The sequence below is a fragment of the Furipterus horrens genome, unplaced genomic scaffold (genome assembly GCF_987537825.1).
Source record: "Furipterus horrens unplaced genomic scaffold, mFurHor1.1.pri manual_scaffold_17, whole genome shotgun sequence".
NCBI lineage: Eukaryota > Metazoa > Chordata > Mammalia > Chiroptera > Furipteridae > Furipterus > Furipterus horrens.
The window spans coordinates 102975563-102998470 of NW_028327187.1; the positions used below are offsets into that span (position 1 = coordinate 102975563).

Genomic DNA, 22908 nt, shown 5'->3' on the forward strand with positions numbered 1-22908 from the left:
GTAAAGTTTATAGGGGTCACACAAAGCATTTTGGGAAACACTTTTACTATTTATATTATTTGAAAAGGCTTGTGTGAGATTGGTGTTAATTTTCCCCCCATTATACAGGTGTGGGCAAAGTAGGTTTACAGTTGTGAGTATGTGAAACAGTTTATTCTTGTATTATTATTTATTAATTATTGTACTATTTGTCTTACAACCGTAAAGCTACTTTTGCCCCACCTTTGTATGGAAAAGTTCATGACTCTAGTTAAGATACTTTGCCTATCTATGGCAAGCTGATAGCTACATAATAGCTGTGCTACTGCCACAGGGCAAAAGATGTGTATGTGGCTTCCAGGATTTAAAAGGACAGACAGGCAGCCTTGAGAGGAAGGAGGAGTGTGAGGAGGGTGCCATGATTTAGAGGTATTGTTGGAAGAAGCATGTAAGGAGCATGATGTAGGAGCAGGTTGTGGCAGCCCTGTGGGAAACGGCAAGCAGCTGTGCAGTTTGTAGCCAGGATCTGGCCATGCGGCCTGGGCTAGTAGGAAAGCAGACCCACTGCTGCTTTGATCGTGCCCGCTCCAGCTGACTCTGAAGCCACCAGGGCTCTGCTTTGCAGACCCAGACTCTCTGTGGACACTTGGAACTCAGGACATATGGAGAGGACACTCTCCTACGACTTGTGTCTTTCCTGGACATCACCATGACCCAGTGTAAAACGGCACATGCTTCCCTGGATTATTATACGGAGGCTGAAGACAACGTACCCCAGATCCTGAAGGAGAGACCTGACAGATAAGGAATGGGGGACTGCTGGCCTTGGTTTTGGTTTACAGCCTTTTGGGGAGCAAGGGAAGTGCTGGGTGTTGTGGGAGGACAGGGCTCCAAGCAGAAGTGCTCCCAGCACCTCCAGGTTGGAATATTGTAAATAAAGACCTGTTTTTCTCAACACTATTTCTTGGATCATACACCAATGTGCCACGTGAGTGAGCCCTGGTTTGCTCAGTAACATAACCAACTGAGTTACCTGGCCAGGAATTGAGTGAGTCTTTATAGCCTTGTAATGCTGAACCTCTAGGCTCTCCACTGGGCTTCTGCTTATGTGGATGAAGATGATAAATAGCATAAAACTGTTATTATTTTTAAATGTCCTGTCTTATTTGTCTGTGTCTTTCCTGATCCTTTGCCTAGAAAGAGAAGGCTTTTTTCTAACTTTTTCTTGTCTACACCTTTTGGCATTTTCAGGTTGCCTGATTTTTCTGATCCAGCTCTGGGATGTATGAAGCAAAAAAGAAATAAAACATACAAAACAAACTTTGGAAACCACTAACTTGTTCTTTGGCTTCTGATGTTCCTAGTCAGTCTTTCTTAGTCTCTCTACTTTTCAGAATATTTTTATGTTTTTGGATATTTTTATATTTTGTTCAGGAATTTTAGTTGTCCTTATGGAGAGAACTAGGAAAAGTATGTTTTTTCCATCTTTAGGAAAAGAAGCACCTTTTTTTATTTTTTAGCCAAATGATCTTTACAAACAGTAGATTGTTTGCCATCATTTTTAAAATTTCTTTTAATGTATTTCATTTATATTATTAATATTTCTTCAATTTCTAGCATGTGCCAAGTACAGATGATGCACTGGAGTTAAATTATTGAAGTAAAGCCTAGTGGGAAAATGTTATAGAACCCCTGGGCTGCTCCAATTGAAAACAAACCCACGGGCTCTTTAGTTAGGGGTCCGATTGCCCGCTGCCAGAATTCGTCGTCGTCGGCAGCCGTCCGTCTCGAGAGACGATGGTGTAGCTTCTTAAGAGTCTATCTGCACCGCCGAGAATGGCTGTGCAGTCCGACTCGGGAGTGACACGATATCTGTCTCCTCCCGTGTTGAATCGACATCTTGCGATGATGCTGGAGTGTCCTCTCCAGTGAAGCTGAAGCTACAGAGCCTGGGCAGGGTGATATGGAGGGTCTGCTGTTGCCCATGCAGCAGACCCCCCCTCTCTTCGCAGCTGAAGGGTCCAAGGGAAAGACGGAGTCAATACAGCTTGGCTTCAGGTGCGCCGCAGGAGTTGCCGGTGTTGACTACAACGTCAAACCGCCTTAGGGACTCCGGCTCCGGATTTTCTGTCGGGGTTTACTCCCTTAGCCTTTCCCCTGAAGAGGTATGCCGCAAGGCAGCGGAGGTTTTTTGGAATCAGAGTTTTCCTTCTCTGATGTGCCCTGACTGGAAATCGAACCAGCGACACTTAGCTCGCAGGCCGACGCTCAATTCACTGAGCCAAACCAGCCAGGGACAGCTGCCAAATACTAAATTTAAATATAGTCCTTTACTGTGTAAAAAAGAACAAGGATTGGAAGCATGTTATAGTTTATATATTTAAATATATAGAAAGTTTGTGAATGTTGCAGAAGGTCTGTAAAAAGTTGTAATAATAAAAAAAAATTGTGAAAGTTTTTAAACCTAGGAAAAGGAAACCTCAATTACTTATGGTCTAATTGTATGGTTACTGTACTTTGTATTTGCATTGGCCATATGCTCTAAAAGGAAAACTTAGGTTTCCCAAGGAAATTTAAAACTTCACATTAAAAAAAAAAAAGGAAACCAGGAAAAGTGTAAGGCATGTAAATGCAAAGGTTTGCTAAATTTATAAAGGTTAAAAAAAAATTGTATGGTTTTAATAATGAAAAGTATAAGACATGGAAATCAATTTTACTAAATATTAAAAGAACAAAAATTTTCCTTCAGACTGTATATTTTTCTCCCTACCTAATCCTTCCAAAATTCGGCAATTTGAAAAAGTAAGTAATAACATTAGGTTTCTTTGCTTAAAATTAAGAAGACCAGTTGTAAATAAAGGTATTGTTAACCAAGACTTTGACTGGAATGACATGCCTAAAGGAGGCATGCTTAGGCTCTGGTTGCTAACAGAAATCCCTAAGGAACTGGATTTAACTTTTGAAGCTAAGAAAAGACCATGAAAAAAAGGCCTGACACCTTAATTGGTTGTGCAGTTTATGGCAGTCTTTCCAGGTGTGAGAAACGCTCACAATAAAAACTGGGACACAGGACTTAAGCCGTAAAACGAGGCCTTTAAGTATTCACGAGTCTGCAGAGCCGGGCACACCCTCACAGCCAGGAGAATGTGCGCGCCAAGTAGACAAAGGAAACTGGTTTTATAGTCTTAGCTTCCCCACCCTGAAATTGCCACCCTAAAGTGATTATCTTCCTTGCCCTAAAGTGAGAGCGATTAGCTTCCCCGCCCTAACGCAATTAGCTCCCCCTCCCCTCTCCTTCTTCCCCGTTTCTCCATTACTGGTTACTCTGGAGTTACAATCTAACACGGTTATCTAAATGCCCCTTCTGTGGTTTGTAGATATGCCAGTGCTGTCAGCTCCCTTCTCAGAGATCCTCTAATTACATTTGCCCTTTGTTACTAATGACTTTTTAACTGGTTTGGGAGTCACTATGTCCTTATTCCTAACACAGGGAAGGAACGAAGGTTGCTTTCCTGAAAAATGGCTAGAAGAAACCTCAAGGCACAATGGAAAATCCAAAAAAACTTGGAAAAAACAGGTGTTTACAGGCAAGGCTGAATGGCAGGTGTGTGGCTCAGCTTCTGTGCCCTAATGGGCAGACTAACTGTCAGCATGAAGGTTCCTTGTATAAGTTCCAGCAAAGCAGACTTAAAGATCATGTGTGATCAATCACTGCTCTTGCTGTGTTTATGCAAATAAACAGGCTAAATTAAAATTGGACTTAATACAGTCCCTTTAATAACAAGGAGGGTAATCTTAAGGAGAAAAATCATGACTCAAGGAATATGACAATGCTCAGTAGCAGAGTAAACTAGTGCAGCTAACTATCTATAAAGTTTATTTTCATTTAAAGTTTGTTTTCACTTAAAAGTTAAACCAGGTCTATGACATTATCAAAGATGCTTAATTTACAGGCAAAAGGAATGTCAAGTGCCTTGCAACTAAATGTCTTACTGTTACAGAAACAGGGGTGTTCCAAAAATCCCCAGAGTTTGAGACTGGGGAATGGGGAGAAGGAAGCAGCTTTTAGAATGCCTCCACATGCTTGAGGCTGGTGGCTAGTGTCTTTTTTTATGCAAAATGGCTTTAATGCATCCAAAGCCTCAGATAGATGGGAGGGGACTCGCTGCCAGAATTACAACTCTTAATACTTTAGTTGAGTGAAAAGAAAATTGTTTATTTAACAGTTACACATATCCTTGCCTCCCCTCTACCAAACCTAGCCAGTTTTAGGAAGGTCAGAAACACCATTTCCCTACTTCCCAAACACAGTTCAGCTTTACCAGTGCCTGACAATCATTCAATCTGATTGAGGAAGTCCTTTCTGTGCTGTGGTGCCCTTCAGCTCTCAATACAAAACCGCCGGGATTCTCAGCCTCCTTGCAAACTGTCTTCTTTCTGTAAACCATGTGGATCTCCTCTCCTTCTCCAGAGCACCCCTGCAAACACCCGCCAGCGAGGGAGCCAGCCCCAGAGCGCGTCGTCCCCCCAAAGTGTTCGCAGCTGCCTATATATCCCTGACTGCGTCCTCTGACGCAGTGAGTGTTGCCTACAGTTCTGACCATTCACAGAACCCCACGTAGGCTCTGCGTACTTTCCATACCGTCCCCTGGTTCAAGACTCCTCCCATCCACCTGAGGCCTTGGAAGCATCCAAGCAATTTTGTATAATGAAAGACACCAGCCACCAGCCTCAGGCGTGTGGAGGCATTCTGAAAGCTGCTTCCTTCTCTCCATCCCCCAGCCGCAAACTCCGGGGATTTTTGGACTCCCCTGTTTCTGTAACAAAAACAGGCAATAAAATATGGAGTATAATAGAGAAAATAAGTGTTGTGGTAATATGCCATCCAGTAATAGCAACTAGAGTATTATGTGTACATTTTTGTGTTATGTTTAGTGGTTGCTCAAGAGATTTCTATCTAAATTCACTCCTTTTCATCACCTCCACAGGATTAGATAATATCACTTCCTGGTAACTGTAACCTCATTACACTATACAGTAATTCTCTTTGTGCTGCCTTTCCTTTGTGTTCTTGTTCTATGGTTTACATCAATAACATATTTTATCACTTTTACTTTAAAGAGTCATACATTTCTCAAATAAATAATAAAAAACTTGTCTTTTATGTTTATCCACTGATTTTCACCATTCAGTGTTCTTCACACTTTCATGTAGCCCTATAGTTCTTAGTTTCTATCAACTATCATTTCCCGACAGCATGAAGATCTTCCTTGTTATTTGGTGAATTGTGTTACCCAAACAAGTCTGAACTCCAAGTACCTCAGAACGTGACCTTACCTGGAAATGTGTTCTTTGCAGATGTAGTCAAGTTAAGATGAATGAGGTCATTATGTTGGGGGACTCAAGAGTTGAAAAAATTTAGTTTTAGGGAATAGCTAATAAGCTCAGCAATCAATGCATGTAAAAGGCTATTGTTCCAGGAAATGGAGGTATGACCCACCTTGACTCCAAACTATAGACAGCTCCACCTTTGTCTCTCAGGAGGACTGCAAGCAATCAAGATGGTGTCTGAGCCATTGTACTCCAGGGTGAGATGTCCACCACCCAGGACACAAATGAAAGAATGCTGAAGCTTCCATCTGATAAACCTTTGCCTTGAATTCCAAACCCCTTATCAACACTTTTCTTCTCCTTAGAAAAAGGAGAAATGGAATTTAAAACCATCTGTTAGGGTACAAACCCGCCATCTTCTCAGTTCGCCAGCCATCTTAATAAAGCGCCCATAAAGATTCAATCCCTGTCTCTGCTTATTGGTTCTGGTGGTGACAGGCAGCACGAATGCGGGCTTTTCCGGTTTCAGTTAGGGTGTGCCTTAATAGACTATGAGTAGTATCCTTACGAAAAGGATAAATTTAAACATAGACGAAGATATGCATAGAGGGAAAACTGAAGATACACTCCTAGAGAATGCCAGGTGAAGATGGAGGATTTGGAGTAATGCTTGTACAAGCAAAGGAATGCCAAAGGTTGCTGGGAGAGGACAGGAAGGAATCCCCTGTGGGTTTTAGAGGGAGCATGGCCTTGACTTCAGCTTGATCTCACACTTCTGGCCTCCAAAACGCTGAGATAATAAATTAATTTTTTTTATTTTTAAGCAATCCAGTTTACAGTATTTTGTCATGGTAACCCTGGGGAACATACATTCACTAAGCATTGCTTATATTACAGTTTGGCCAGCGACACACTGTCTCAGGTTTTCTTTATCTGGATGTGTCTTATTTCCCTCTCAGTTTAAAAGAGTAATTTGTTTAATATAAAATACTGAGTTGAAAGTTCTATTTTTTTATTCATCATTGGAAAAATGATGCACCATTTTCTCTTATTCTCCATGGATCTCGTGGAGAAGGCAGTCAACATTTATATCATCATTCTCAGACAGGTAATATATCTATTTCTTTGAAGCTTTTGGTGGGTATACATCTATTAAATTCATTAAAATGCTTTAGAGTGCACACAGAAGCCAAACATAATTTCATAATGAAATATTTTTAAAAATTTCACTAGCTATGTTAAAAATGAAAATGATTCCATGTACCATACCAAAAAAGAACCAATTCTCTTTTCATAATATATATCTGTATTGTTTATATACAAATAGAAATGATTTCAGTGCATTTCTAAATACAATATAAAAACATTTTAATTATTATTTCTGATCTGATGTGAATATTAAACTGGAAGTAATTGTGTATGAGACAACAGGCAAAATCTCTTGATAAAGAATAATAAAATGTCACTTGTATTAAATGTAAATTTTTTATATCTACCATACTTATATACAATATATGTTACTGGTAAAATTATTTCTATAATAAACATAATGTGCTTAATATCTTTCAAACTAATTATTTAATTAATCCCATATGTGTTTCTTCAGTTCCCAGCATTTGTAAAGTATGGGCCATGTACTGCAGTTACATTATTGAAGGAAAGTCTATTCAGAAAACAGATGAGTAAATGTGTATATTTTAGAATATAATTTTAATGGTAATGTGATAGGCAGTAATAGTAAATAGACTATTATTTCTTTCTTATCAAAGCTGGCATGTCTCTGCCAGGGACATATTTTCTACCTTGGTGGTAGACTGAATAAGTGTTCCACAAAGATGCCCCATACCTTATCCCTGAAACATGTCAATATGTTAACGTTACATGGCCAAAGTTACTTTGCAAATGTAGTAAGGGAATGAAACTGGCTTTAAAATAAAGATACACTGAATTATCTGGCTCGGTCCAATGTAATGACATGAAGCAGAGAACTATCTCTAGCTGGAGGCAGAAGAGAGATGAGGCAGAGGAGAAAATTAGAGAGAGACCATGTTTGTAAGGCTTCAACATTTAACTGCTCAGTCAAAATATATGGGCCTGCACTCAAAGACTGGAGAGAGGCCGGGAGAAACTGTCTCCGCTGCAGCTGACAGTCAGCAGGGAAACAGGGCCTCAGCCCTATTACCGCAGAGAACAGGATTCTGCCACCAACCCGAAAGATCTGGAAGGAGGTTCTTCCCAGGCCTCATGACCAGGGCCCCGCCGGCTGAAAGCTGGACTTGGGCCTGTGAGAATCCAAGCACGGAATCTAGCAGCGCCATCTCAGCCTTTGTCCCTACAGAAGTGTAAGAATAACACCTACGGAGATCATAAGTATGTGCTGCTGTGAACCACTAGCTGTGTGGTCATTTGTTACTGCAGTCACAGAACAGTACAGTGCTGTAAGTTTCCGAGAAGCCCACAGGGTCTGTGAGAATGCAGCCTCTGCGGAGGTTTCTACACACTGGACTCCTGAGGCCTTTCCCATCCCCCACTTAGGAGGGAGGCTTTAGCTGTTGGCCACTTAGTTAAGCCCACTCATCAGGGTATGTATTTAGTGGCCTTCTCAAAATCAACTAAGACACTCCATTAAAGTTTTACTGCAGGAAATACAGTCAGTAATATTGTAATAACTGTATCGTGCCAGGAGGACTAGAAAGATCAGAGGGAACATTTCGTAAAGCATGTGATTGTCTAACCACTATGCTGTACTCCTGAAATGAATACAAAGTAATATTGAATGTAAACTAATTGAAAAAATAAAAGTAAAAAAAAAAATATTCTACTGCAATTATCACGGAAGCTTTAAAATGTCCTCCCTAGCTCAGGGTTATAAATCAAGGCCCTGCAGGTTTCCTGCCAAATCAGAGCTACCTAGCAGCAGATTTGGCAAAACAAAAATCAAACAAAAAAAACCTTTAAGAGTTTGGTGGAGGCAGCCAGGGGGGATGAGGAGGTTTCTGAGCTTCACCGTCCGAAGTGAGTCATCATGTGGAAGGGCTGCTGCTACCAGAGGGCCCACAGTGAAGGACAGGATCCGCAGGGAGCTGGGATGCTGTACATTGGGAAGGGCGGGGGTTGTGGACTGTGTTCCCTGGGAGCAGGCACAGCCTGCAGAGGAGGATGCAGAGAGGAGCTGGCTGGCAGGACAGGTGCCCGTCTGCACAGGAGGCACACTGGGGAAGACCCAGGGGAAGGTCACCGTCTTGCAGGAAAGGGCTGGGAGTGGACACCTGGGCTGTGCCCAGGGCAGAGTCAGCTCTCAGGGAACCCTGCGGTGGGGGCAGGAGGGCCCTAGGTAAATGAGGCCCCCAGAGGATCCCCAAATTGTGTTGGATCTTCATTTCACCTTCCTTCTTTAGGCCTGCTCTTTGCACTTTAGCCATAGGTTTTTTTTCCTTCTTACCGCCCTAGAAACATGGAACAGTGAAGAGGAGAAATGAATGAATAGACACAAGGCTGAGAGGCGTGGAGCACGTGGGCTCTGCGGGGATTCAGGCCAGGCTGCTGGCACTCACTAGCTGTGTGAAATCGGCAGGCTACCCAACTCTGTGAGCCTCAGATTCTCTATCAGTAGAGTGGGTTTGATGCGCCCTCCCTTCTAGGACTGCAGGTAGGTGTGCACTGTATGTAAGCACCTGGCACAGTGACGCTGTGCATTGAGCCTGTAAGAATGGTATCTATTGCTGTGATTGTTTGACTTCAGATAAGACCAACGATCCTGCTGAGATTTTGGGGTGTTTTGTTTTGTCGTTGTGTTTATCCAGGAGATGCCTGAGAACATGCAGTGCTGTAGGACACTGAACACCAGTCAGCCGAAAATTCTGCTAAGCAAGAAAAAATACCTTAGCATATCATTCCTCTTAGAGGATGTACTGTTTCATTTGGGTGTTGAAGAATCCTCTCAATCGAATGTAGCATCGAGCTTCTAAAATGTGTGACAAAAACCAACTCCTTTCCTCCTCCCCAGCTGCTCTTTGGTCCAAATCACCCTGATTTTCATTCATTTAACCCCTAGCAAAATCAAGCCCTCAGAGTTTGCTGATTTCACTGCAGGTAACCTAGCTGAAGTGCCCTTCTTACACAGCACACTGTTTCTCCCCACTCAGAGCCCAGGGTGCAGACAAAGTAGCTTCTTGGCCTCCCACCTTGAAGGAGTATCACCCTTGTTTATCAGGAACTGCTCACCTGCACTGGGAAAAAAGCCCATACACCTTCCATCCCTGTCCCCGATGGAGATTTCTCCCTGGTTTATCCAAGAACCCAAAGTAACTGCTAAAAACACTTGTCCATTGGAGGCTAAGCTTCTCAACTCTGAGACCCAACCCCCAAGGGTCTGGCCCTTGCTCACCACCCTCACACCCTCATCTGACACACCGCCCACCTTAACTTAAAATGACTTCCCCCTGAAGGAGTTGGGGCTCCCCAGGGCCCCAAATTGCTCTGCCTCAGGACACTGACACCTGGCTGCTCTCATCTGGACCTCCCCTTCGTCCCTCCACATGCTTCTTTTCTCTTGTGCTTTTGTCTGCAAGGGCATCTCACCACCTCCTTTTATGGAAGCTGGTTCTAGTCTCAGGCATTCTAGGGGCAGCGCCTGTCTTCTTCTTACCCCCCGCCCTACTACCAAGGAGCCTTCCCAAGAACAGAGGTTCAATTAATGGTTGAGGAATAAAAAAAAACTATGCAATTCACTATGGTTTAACTTCTATTTACTTGAATAAATGAAGCAAGTGCAAGTACATAACTTTTATTTTACAGAACAGCAGAACGTAAGGATAAGGGAAACAAAGAATTGACCATCTTTTATACCTTCCTCCATTTTTTTCTTATTTAAAAAAAAATTTTGATCGCAACGATTTTATCACTAATTTTTTTTTTTTACATATCTAAAGCAATGCTTTCCCAAAACCATGTTCTCTGGTTCCAGATCACTAAATAAGATGAAAGGTTACCTCATTTGTTTAGTAAAATAGCAAACATCTTACCCATAACCCTCATAGATAGCATTAGATATGTAACCAATATCTTTCATATACTTAAGATTCTAAAGCTAATTTAACTATTTTCTGAAGAACAGCATTTTAAAACTTTCAAGCACAACAAGATAAACCTACAAGTGACTAATACAGAATGGGTACCCAGATAGGACATGCACTGTGTTCCCTCCAGCACCACCCAAGCCCCCAAACCACTTCCGTCACAAAGGGAGAAGAGTGCTGCAGATTTGAGTACATGTGGGAGAAGCTGTTGAAATGGGCCTTGAAGAGCACAGTGGCCAAGCCTCTATTGTGAACCACAGCTGCAACCTTGCTTCGGACTCTCTCTTCCTCATCCTGCAAAGCCTCTTCATACAAGACCGGGAAGACAACGGGGTGGGTATTAAGCAGCTTGGCTAAGAATTCCAGCACTTCCATCTTGCTGGTCTCGGCGTGGGCTCTTGGGCCCCACAGGAACTCGTAGCATGGAGGATTGCTGCCGGGCACCAGGTAGTACACCAGGTATCGTTCCTGCACCAGGTCTTGAGTGGTGAACTCCTTGGGCTCCCCATGAATGAAGTGCTTCTTCCCAGCAGAGATGCCTATCACATGCAGGATCTTCCAGATCTCCTCATCGGTGGCATGGTTGCCCTTCATGAAGATCACGCAGAGGATTGTCATCAGGAGCTCCCTCTGGGGCATGATCTCACCGCTCAGCCTCCCATCTGGGGTGGGAAATTTGCTGACAAGAACGTAGCAGTGCCTGGCAAGTTTGGCTTCCTTGAACTCAATGCCGAGGGCCAGCACCATGAACTCAGAGGCTTTCCCAAGGATCTCTTGGAAGTGCTGCTGGTGATTTTGGATGACATGCTTCATCATGTCTTCCTTTGTTATGGGCTCCTTCATGTAATGCTTATGCAGGATGAACTGCACCAGCAGAATTGCCTTCTGGTCTAGAAGGGTTCTGTAGGAACCATCCCTGCTGGCCACTGCCTGGGAGGCGCTTGGTCTTTCCTTATCTTGGCTCTTGGCAGCTTCATGGGATCTTGTGCGTGGCACACGTGCATAAGCAGTGGTAGCAGACGGGGCTCCCGGAAACCCCTGGGATATTCTACCTGACGCAGCAGCAGGGCAGCTCTGGGGCCTGCCACGAAAAGGAGGAGAGGGGTAACAGGTGGCCCCTTGGACCGCTGCTGCAGCGGCCTGAGCGTTCCAGAAGCTCTGAGACCTACTGCGGGACTGCTGGCAGTTCCCACAGACACAGAACATACTGTTCTGCCTCCCACGCATGATGACTGGTCAGGAATAGCAGGGCAGAGTGTGGCAGGAGGGCCGGCAACGTGGGCACCTGGAAGAGGGACAAAGAGAAAGTGTGTAACCCCTTCAGCAGGGACCTTTCACCTTGGCTCTGACCAAGTCTGCCTCTGCAGGGCTTGGGGGCAGCTCTCCCGGAACCCACAGGGCTCTTGTTCTCATCAGCCGGCCCCCTGAGGACTCTGCAGAGGAGCTAGCTGGTCCCTAAGCTGAGAGCAGGGCTGGCAGGGGAGGCTCTGGGGGGTCCCCTGTGTTCTGAGGACAGGACTCCTCCCCTTCACATTCAGGATCACCCTGTCAACCCACTGTGGGAAGGCCCGGCATCCTGCCCTCTGCTGCTCTGAACTCCTTACACGGATGGGCTTATGTCCCTGAGCCGCCTGGGAGGAGATGGGGGCTGCTTTACCTGGCCACCTCCACTGGGGCTTTCTGGAGCACTCCCATCAGACCAAGCCCCCCTTCCGAAGCACAGCCATTACACCAAGCCCCCTTTCCGGAGCAACCCTATCACACCAAGCCCCCTCCCCGCTTCTGGAGCGCACCCATTAGGCCAAGCCCCGCTTCCGGAGCGCACCAAGCCCCCACATTAGGAGCACCCCCAGCACACCAAGCCCTCCATCCGGAGCTCCCCCATCACACCAAGCCCCCTTTCTGGAGCACCCCGATCTCACGGAGCCCTCCTTCAAGAGCACCCCCATCTGGAACACCCCAAGCCCCCATTCCGAAGCACCCCCATCACACCAAGCCCCCTTTCTGGAGCACCCCCATCTCACGGAGCCCCCCTTCAGGAGCAGCGCCAGCACACCAATCCCCCTCCTTCGAAGCACCCCCACTAGACCAGGCCCTCCCTTCTAGAGCACCCCCATCACACCAAGCCGCCCCTCCCGGAGTGGGCCAGCCCTGCCCAGGGCCTCCCCAGATGGACGGTGGCGGCCGCGGGGTGCGGGTTGAGTCCCCTCAGTCCTTACTCAGGCTCTTCTCCTTGACTCCTTGACTCCGAGTGACTAGGAGACTCCGATCAGAGCTTTCTTTTCCGGAGACACCAAGATGGAGTTGAGGGGCGTTGGCTTTTAACAGCGGGGCTTGGGGCTACCCAGGGCATGCCATGAGGTCTGCTTTGCGGGGGCGCGGAGGGCGTTTCCGCAGTTCGGAGAGCACGCGCCTGGAGTTCCGCAGGGCTTCTCGCCTCCCAAGACCTGCACCCTGGAGGTGGAAACCAGGCAGCGTGCCTTGCCGACCGCTCTGTCCCGGGCTTCCCAGGACCCAAGCCAGAGGTGGGGCTCTGAGCAGCCCTCTGTTCCGGGCTGGGCCGTCCAGGGGGTCCCCCAGCTGGAGGAAGACAGTAGGGGGTCCTCCTGGACGATTGTTACAGGCTCGCCGGAAACTACCAACTCTCTGAAAGCTCTGAGCTCCTTCCCTACTGCAAACCTTTGGCAGAAAATGGAGAAGAGTCCCGGGCTGTAGGGAAAAACCAGCCCCACAGCCTTTGTTCGCCAGCCAGACTTAGACTTTTGAGAACCTTCTACCCTAAAGGAGCTTCTTTCTAAGGGCAACAGGCCGAGCTGCACGATTTTGTGAGACCCACATCTTCTGACATAATCTAACATTGCTCAGTCCGGTGCAGTGACTCCATTTTATTTTTTGACCCTCACTTATGAATAATTATGAATTAAGAAATTGATTTACTTCTCTAACAAGAATGTGTGTATGTGTGTATGTTTTTTCATGAAAGAATGCCTGCTCTTGTGAACTGTGACTCATTCTTTGCATTCCGTATATTTGAGAGTAATATTTCTTTAAAAGACCCGTCCTCACCCTCTAAAGAGGTTTCAGGTTGTCATTGCACAGTTTCTGGACTCATCCTGCTTCAGACAACTCCCAGCTTTGGTGCCATCCTGAGAGGACCCTGTGGCCCTTGCACGCAGGCTGTGAGGAGCTGCTTCGGGTTCCCTCAGTGTAACAGGAGAAAGTCATTGTCCCAGGGCACACTGGAGAGAAACAAGGGCTGGACTTGAAAATCTTTCCTCCAACGAAGGCTGTCATCGCTCTCTGTCATAGGCTACAGACCTGCCTCAACCTCACTGCATGCCCACGCTCCGGTTCTACTGTAGTTCTATACATACAGTCTCTGCCAGGGGGGGTTCATTTATGTTTTTTGCTGTTGCTGATGTTATTCCTTCATTCCCACTTCTACTGTTTCTCAGGACTGACTGCAGGAAACAGCAGCCCAATCCTGGTAGCCATCCTGAAAGCTACATGTGAGGCAATGCATTCATCAGCTTGGGCTGAAGAATAACCAAAGACCACAGACTGAGAATCTTAACAACAGAAAATTATTTTTCCTCACAGTTCTACAGGCTACAAGTCCCAGGTTGAGGCGCTGGCAGATTCACATTCTGTTCAGAGCTCTCGGCTTTGCATGTGAGCACCTTCTTGCTGTGCCCTCACATGGACTCTTCTCTGTAAATGAACACAAAGAAAGTGGTCCCCAGTGTGTTCCTCTTCTCACAGGGACTTCAGCCTTTTAGGTGAAGGCCCCATCCTTCTGACCTCATTTAACCATGATCACCTCCTTAAAGACCCTATCTCCAAAAAAGGTCACATTGGGAATTAGGGCTTCAACACAAGAATGGGGTGGGTGGGTGAACAAAGTTCAGTCCAGAGAAGGCAACAAAACTGTAAATAATTTAAGGAGAATTGACATATTGACAATATTATTTTCCTCATGAATAAAAATAATGTACTCCTGTATTTATTTGGGACTTCTTTCCCCAAGTCTATCAGTACATTTTTATAGTTACATCCAAAAAGACAGCATACATTTTTGTTAATCTCTTTTTAGATAAATTTTGGATATTGCTGCTTTTATTGGGATGTTTTCTATTTATTATCTTGATTAGTTATTGATTTTGTATGGATAGGCTTCTAATTTTGCCATAGACACCTTCTATATCATAGCTATTGGAGTTCCTTATTCATTTGAGTATTTTGTGCATTGGATCATCCCGTTTATTTAATTAATTAATTAATTAATTAATTAATTAATTGATTGATTTGTGGTAACCATGCCCACCTTATTTCTTTTTTAATTAATTAATTTATTTTTATAGTTTATTTTTTTAATTTTATTTTTTGGTTTTTCAATTACAGTTGTCCCATTTTTCCCCCATTGCTCCCCCCTCCCTACCCATCCCTTCTCCCACAATCACATCCCTCCTCATTGTCCATGTCCATGTGTCATTTATACACATTCCTTGACTAAACCTTTCCCTTACTTATCCCCCTTCTCTCCCTTCCCCCTCCCTCCTATTGACTGTTATTCTGCTCCTTGTCCTATTTAGTTCATTTGTTATGTTGTTCTTTATTTTCCTGTATTAGGTGATATCATATGGTATTTTTCTTTCTTTGCCTGGCTTATTTCACTAAGCATAATTCTCTCTAGTTCCATCCATGTTGTTGCAAATGGCAGGAGTTTCTTCTTTCTCTCTGCTGCATAGTATTCGATTGTGTAAATGTACCACAGTTTTTGGATCCACTCCTCTACAGATGGGCACTTAGGCTGTTTCCAGCACTTGGCTATTGTAAATAGCTTACAATGTGCTCACCACACTAAGTCTAATAACCTATCACCGGACAAAGTTACCACACTGTTATTAACTATATTCTCCTGCACTTTTTTCACCCATCTCCCCTCTGGGAACCATCAGTTTGTTTTTTGTTTCTATCGGTCTCTTTTTGTTTTGTTTTGTTTGTTAATTTGTCTTGATTTTTAATTTTTATATCCTTTTACATTGAATTTATTGGGGTAACATCTGCTAATAAGATTATATAAGTTTCAAGTGTACGATTCTATAATACATCATCTGTGTATTGCTTTGTGTGCTCACCACCCCAAGTCAAGTCTCCTTCCGTGAAGTTCTTTTGATTAAAAAAAAAAAAAAACAAAAAAAAAACCTCAACCTATATGTGGAATCATGCAGTATTTGTCTTTCTCTATGTGACTTGTTTTCCTTAGCACAATAAATACCCTCTAGGTCCATCCATGCTGTCCCAAAGGGCAGGGTTTTATATCTGGGTATTTATCAAAGAAAATGAAAACACTAAGTCAAAAAGTTATGTCAACTATGACAGTTTAAGCCTGACTTGTTGGGAAGAATAATTTCTAATTTGAATTTCACTCAGAAAATGGATCTCTTATTGACCAGTATCCTGCCCCCCTCATATAGCACAGTGATACATTTGATCACCCTGAGGCTTAAGATAGTGTCGTGTATCTTTTTTTCAAGTGAGCCACTTCAAAAAAACCCAACAGTGATTAATGGAAAGAAGAAAATGATGGAAAGCAGTAAGGGCCATCATATCTAATTATCAACTCAATAGATTTAGGACAAGAAAATTCATTCATTTTCAGATTTTCTAAGAACATCTTCTGAGTACATAGCTACACTGTAGTGAATCAAATAGGAGAACAAAGTCCTCACTTCAGAAACTCACAGAGTAGGAGAGATGAGCGTCTAGACAAGCTGGTCGTCTCAAAAGCAATTTGCATGGGGCAAACCTATAGGGTTTCCTTGTCTCTGAACAATATTTTCATTTTCACTTCATATTACTATAGTGTTACTCTTCTCTTACACCAACAGTATAATTTCTAACTTCTCCTTCATCTCCAGAATAAGGAAACTGTCCCACTTCCATTTGCCCATAACACTCTGTCTTTGAAAACATTTATCACAACTGCAACTATTAATAACTTCCATAATTATTTATTTAAGAAATTTTCTACCTTAGTAGCATGTGAACTCCAGAAGAGCACAGATGCTTGTCGCTTTCTTCTCCACTGCTGTGTCCCTAGCCTCCAGCTTAACACCTGGCCAAGAGTAAGTATTAAATGATTATTTTAAATGTATCAATATTATGTCATAAACTTCTTGCTACCTAAAAAAACAGCCAGTAATTTCCTCTTACTCTTTTCCATGTTTCTTAAGGACACTTTCTAAAATGTACTATTTGTTCCTTTAAAATAATATTACATACTCAAAACAATTGGTAGCACAGTGGAGCATTTTGTAAGTTGTGAGCATAGATTTTTCTTCATATGTTTTATGTCATAACATATACAGTATCTTATTATTTTTTAATGTTCACCCGAAGATATACTTTTGATTTTATAAGGAATGGAAGGAGAGAGAGAGAGAGAGAGAAAAAAGAAAACCATCAATGTGAGAAAGAAACATAAATTGATCGCCACCCGTATGCACCCTAACCGGGGATTGAAACTGCAACTTAAGTATGTGCCTTGACTGAAGATCAAACCCACCGTCTTTTGGTGTGGGACAATGTTCCAACCAACTTAGCCACCTGGCCAGAGAATAACATATATCTTATTCAGAGAGAAACTCGATCCTCCCACATAGTTCAGCATAAACATTTTATAAAGGTGGCATATCCTAACTGCACCATATCAATTATAAAGAATGTTCAAAAGTATGTGGCCAGTAGGATTGTTGTGTATTTCCACAGATGGTCAAAAACAATTTTGAGATAAAAAAAAGATGTAATTGTAAAAAACAAAGAATACAAATGAAACACAGAAAGGACAATGAAATTATCCCGTTTAAATATAACTATAATGTATTGGATGCCTAATATGTCTTACATACATTATATATTGTATTTAATAAAGTAAAACATTATGTGTTGAGGAAATATTACTGTGAGAAAATAACTAACAAATAATATCAGAAACCAAGAGAATGAAAAAAATGGCGGTTCAAACCTTATTCCTAAAACCTAACTCCGATATATAAGTTTGAATTGGATGATTTTCCCAACTGAGATTCTTCAGGTATTTAGTAAATTTGATCTGTTTCTAACTTATTTTCACACTCAACAATAACTAATCTTTGGAAATTCTATACTACATAATCATTCACAACATCACTTTTACCATTTTAAATATTTCACTGCCCGCCAATATTTTTTTCATAATCAAGTTTTTTAAAAATGATTTTATTTATTTATTTTTTAGAGACAAGGGAAGAGATGGAGAAAGAGATGGAAAGAGACATCAATGTGGCCAGACTGGTACATGATCTGACGCCACCAGAGGGAGATCCAGGAAGTGCAGATCATTCTAAGAAGCACCAACAAACAATAGGAGTCAAAAAAATGGGGAGACAGAGAAACAACCTCCCATTAAAAGGAAAGGTAGAATCCCCAGAAAGAGTGCTAAATGAAATAGAGGGGAGCGAACTATCAGATATGGAATTCAAAACACGGATTATGGAGAAGCTGAATGAGCTCAGCGGAAACTACAAAGAACTCCAGAAAAACTACAAGGAACTCACAGAAAATTACGTGAGCATGAAAAAGGACATAGAAGCTATCAATAAGAGCCAGGAGGAAATGAAGAATACGATCTCTGAATTGAAGAACACAGTAGAAGGAATTAAAAGCAGGCTAGAGGAAGCAGAAGATCGGATCAGCGAGCTGGAGGACAACTTACACAAAAACTCCCAGACAATGCAACAAAATGAAAAAAGACTGAACAAGACTGAAGAGGCTCTAAGACAGCTGCAGGACAACATGAAACGTAATAATATCCGTATCATAGGAATTCAAGAAGGAGAAGAAGAAGAGCAAGGGATAGAAAACCTCTTTGAAAAACTAATGACAGAAAACTTCCCTAACATGACGAGAGAAAGAGTCACGCAAGTCCAGGAAGCGCAGAGGGTCCCAATGAAGATGAACCCCAACAGGCCCACCTCAAGACACATCATAATTAAAATGGCAACATTCAAAGACAAAGAGAGGATCCTAAAAGCAGCAGGACAAAAACAACTAATAACATACAAGGGTACTCCAATAAGGCTATCATCAGATTTCTCAGCAGAAACACTACAAGCCAGAAGGGAATGGCAAAAAATATTCCAAGCAATGAAAAACAAAGGCCTACAACCTAGAATACTATACCCAGCAAAGCTCTCATTCAAAATGGAGGGTGAAATAAGGAGCTTCCAAGACAAAAGAAGGCTAAAAGAATTCATCTCCACCAAACCAGCAATGCAAGAGATGCTAAAGGGTCTGCTCTAAGAAGATAAAGAAACAGAGAGAGACAGAGAAGAACACAAGTACAAAGGGGAAAAATGACAATGAATAAGTACTTATCGGTAATAACCTTAAATGTAAATGGATTAAACGCTCCAATTAAAAGACATAGGGTAGCTGAATGGATTAGAAAGAATGACCCACATATATGCTGTCTACAAGAGACCCACCTTAGAACAAAAGATCTACACAGACTGAAAGTAAAGGGATGGAAAAAAGTATTTCAAGCAAATGGGCATGAAAAAAAAAGCCGGGGTAGCAATACTTATATCAGACAAAACAGATTTCACAGCAAAGTCCATAAAAAGAGACAAAGAAGGGCATTTCATAATACTTAAGGGAAAAATCCATCAAGAAGATATAACCCTTATAAATATATATGCACCCAACTTAGGAGCACCCAAATATATAAGGAAACTTTTGAAAGACTCCAAGAAAGATATAGACAACAACACACTCATAGTAGGGGACTTTAACACCCCATTGTCAACAATGGACAGATCTTCGAAGCAAAGAAACACCAAAGATATTGAGGCACTGAACAACACTCTAGATCAAATGGACTTAGTCGATATATATATAGAAGTTTTCACCCCAAAGAAGCAAAATATACATACTTCTCAAGTGCACATGGAACATTTTCAAAGATAGACCACATGGTAGGACACAAAACAAGCCTTAACAAATTCAAGAAAATTGAAATTATATCAAGCATCTTCTCAGATCACAATGGCTTAAAATTGGAAATCAACCTCAAGGAAAAAACTCAAAGACATTCAAACTCATGGAGAATGAATAACATGCTATTAAATAATGAATGGGTTAACAATGACATCAAGGAAGAAATCAAAAAGTTTCTGGAAACTAATGATAATGAACACACAACAACCCAAAACCTATGGGATACAGCGAAAGCAGTCCTGAGAGGAAAGTTCATAGCAATACAGGCCTACCTAAAAAAGCTAGAGGAATATCTAATAAAAAATTTAACCCTACAGCTACAAGATCTGGAGGAAAAACAACAAGCAAAGCCCAGATCAGGTAGAAGGAAGGAAATCATCAAGATCAGAGCAGAATTAAATGACATAGAGTCTAAACTAACAATTCAAAAGATCAACAAAAGTAGGAGCTGGTTCTTTGAAAAAATAAACAAAATTGACAAGCCTTTAACCAGGCTCATCAAGAAAAAAAGAGAGGGACCCAAATAAATAAAATCAGAAACGAAAGAGGAGAAATCACAACTGATACCACAGAAATACAAAGGATTATAAGAAATTATTACGAACAACTGTATGGCAAGAAATTTGACAACCTAGAGGAAATGGACAAATTCCTGGAAACCTATAGTCTTCCCAAACTGAATCAAGAAGAAGCAGAAAGTCTGAATAGACCAATAACAGCTAGTGAAATTGAAGCAGTAATCAAAAAACTCCCAGCACACAAAAGCCCTGGACCGGATGGCTTCACAAGTGAATTCTACAAAACATTTAGGAAAGAACTAACTCCTATCCTTCTCAGACTATTCCAAAAGATCCAAGAAGAGGGAAGACTCCCAAACTCGTTCTATGAAGCCAGTATAACCCTAATTCCAAAACCAGGTCAAGACACAACAAAGAAAGAAAACTACAGGCCAATATCGCTGATGAACATAGATGCTAAAATCCTCAACAAAATATTGGCAAACCGGACCCAGCAACACATTAGAAAGATCATACACCACGATCAAGTAGGATTCATCCCAGGGATGCAAGGATGGTTTAACATTCGCAAATCAATAAACGTAATACACCACATAAACAAAATGAAAGACAAAAACCACATGATAATATCAATAGATGCAGAAAAAGCATTTGATAAAGTACAACACCCATTTATGATAAAAACTCTCAGCAAAATGGGAATAGAGGGAGCATACCTCAACATAATAAAGGCCATATATGAGAAACCTGAAGCCAACATCATACTCAATGGGCAAAAACTGAGAGCATTCCCCCTGAGATCAGGAACAAGACAAGGATGTCCGCTCTCCCCACTCCTATTCAACATAGTCTTGGAAGTTCTAGCCACCGCAATCAGACAAGAAAGAGAAATAAAAGGCATCCAAATTGGAAAAGAGGAAGTAAAACTGTCATTATTTGCAGACGACATGATAGTGTACATAGAAAACCCTATAGACTCCACAAAAAAACTACTCGACCTAATAAGTGAATTCAGCAAAATAGCAGGATACAAAGTCAATATTAAGAAATCAAAGGCATTTTTATACACCAACAATAAAAACTCAGAGATAGAAACTGAAAGAAAAATTCAATTTACCATAGCAACAAGAAAAATAAAATACCTAGGAATAAACTTAACCAAGGAGGTAAAAGACCTGTACTCAGAAAACTACATAACACTGAAGAAAGAAATTAAAGAAGATACAAATAAATGGAAGCATGTACCATGCTCATGGATGGGAAGAATCAACATCATTAAAATGTCCATACTACCCAAAGCAATTTATAGATTCAATGCAATCCCTATTAAAATACCAGCAACATATTTCACAGACCTAGAACAAATACTTCAAAAATTTATATGGAACCAAAAAAGAGCCCGAATAGCCACAGCAATTTTGAGGAAGAACACAGTAGGAGGAATCACAATACCCGATATCAAACTATACTACAAGGCCACGGTAATCAAAACAGTCTGGTACTGGCATAAAAACAGACATATAGATCAATGGAACAGAATAGAGAGCCCAGAAATAAACCCAGGTTCATATGGTCAACTAATATTTGACAAAGGGGGAAAGAACATCAAATGGAGTGAAAAGAGCCTCTTTAACAAATGGTGTTGGGAGAACTGGACAGGGACATGCAAAAAAATGAAACTAGACCACCAACTTACACCATACACCAGAATAAACTCAAAATGGATCAAAGACTTAAATGTAAGCCGTGATACCATAAAAGTCCTAGAGGAAAAAATAGGCAGGAAAATTTCAGATATCCCACATAGCAACATTTTCACTGATATATCTCCTAAGGCAAGGGAAATAAAGGAAAGAATAAACAAATGGGACTACATCAAACTAAAAAGTTTCTGCTCAGCTAAAGAAAACATCAGCAAGATGAAAAGGACACCAACCATATGAGAAAATATATTCGCCAATGACATCTCAGACAAGGGATTGATCTCCAAAATATATAAAGAACTCATACGACTCAACACCAAGAAGACAGACAACCCAATTAAAAAATGGGCAAAGGACCTGAACAAACACTTCTCCAAAGAAGACATACAGAGGGCCCATAGACATATGAAAATATGCTCAACATCACTAGCCATCAGAGAGATGCAAATAAAAACCACAATGAGATACCACCTCACACCAGTCAGAATGGCCATCATCAACAAATCAACAAACAACTTGTGCTGGAGAGGATGTGGAGAAACGGGAACCCTGGTGCATTGCTGGTGGGAATGCAGACTGGTGCAGCCACTATGGAAAACAGTTTGGAATTTCCTCAAAACACTAAAAATGGAACTGCCTTTTGAACCAGCAATTCCATTGCTAGGATTATATCCAAAAAATCCCGAAACACCAATTCAAAAGAACCTATGCACTCCAATGTTCATAGCGGCACTATTTACAATAGCCAAGTGCTGGAAACAACCTAAGTGCCCATCTGTAGATGAGTGGATCAAAAAACTGTGGTACATTTACACAATGGAGTACTATGTAGCAGAAAGAAAGAAGGAACTTCTACCATTTGCAACAACATGGATGGAACTAGAGAGAATTATGCTTAGCGAAATAAGCCAGGCAACGAAAGAAAAATACGTTATGCTGTCACCTATTACAGGAAACTAATGAACAACACAAACAAATGAGCAAAATTGAACCAGAGCTATGTAAACAGGGAGTAGACTAACAGTAACAAGGGGGGAAGTGGGAGGGAGAAAAGGGGGTAAGAAGGGGAAGTGTCAAATCAAAGAACATGTATAAATGACCCACAGACATGGGCAACTGAGTGGGGACTGAATGTGGGGGAAGGGAGGGGCAGGATACAGGGAAGCAAGAGGGGAAAAAAAAAGTGAGACAACTGTAATGGAAAAACAAACAAAAAAATTTTTTTAGTGGGGGAAAATGAAAATATGAAGAATGGAAATG

The 22908-nt window shown here is 42.0% G+C and overlaps 1 protein-coding gene across 1 annotated transcript; it reads right to left on the bottom strand.

The window, feature by feature from the left end:
* Positions 1–10469: 10469 nt before the first annotated feature.
* On the bottom strand, positions 10470–11615 carry LOC149991726 (melanoma-associated antigen B18-like). Its single transcript, XM_090264153.1, has one exon. It carries the CDS (start codon positions 11613–11615, stop codon positions 10470–10472), a length of 1146 nt encoding a protein of 381 aa, XP_090120279.1.
* Between the last annotated feature and the right edge of the window lie 11293 nt (positions 11616–22908).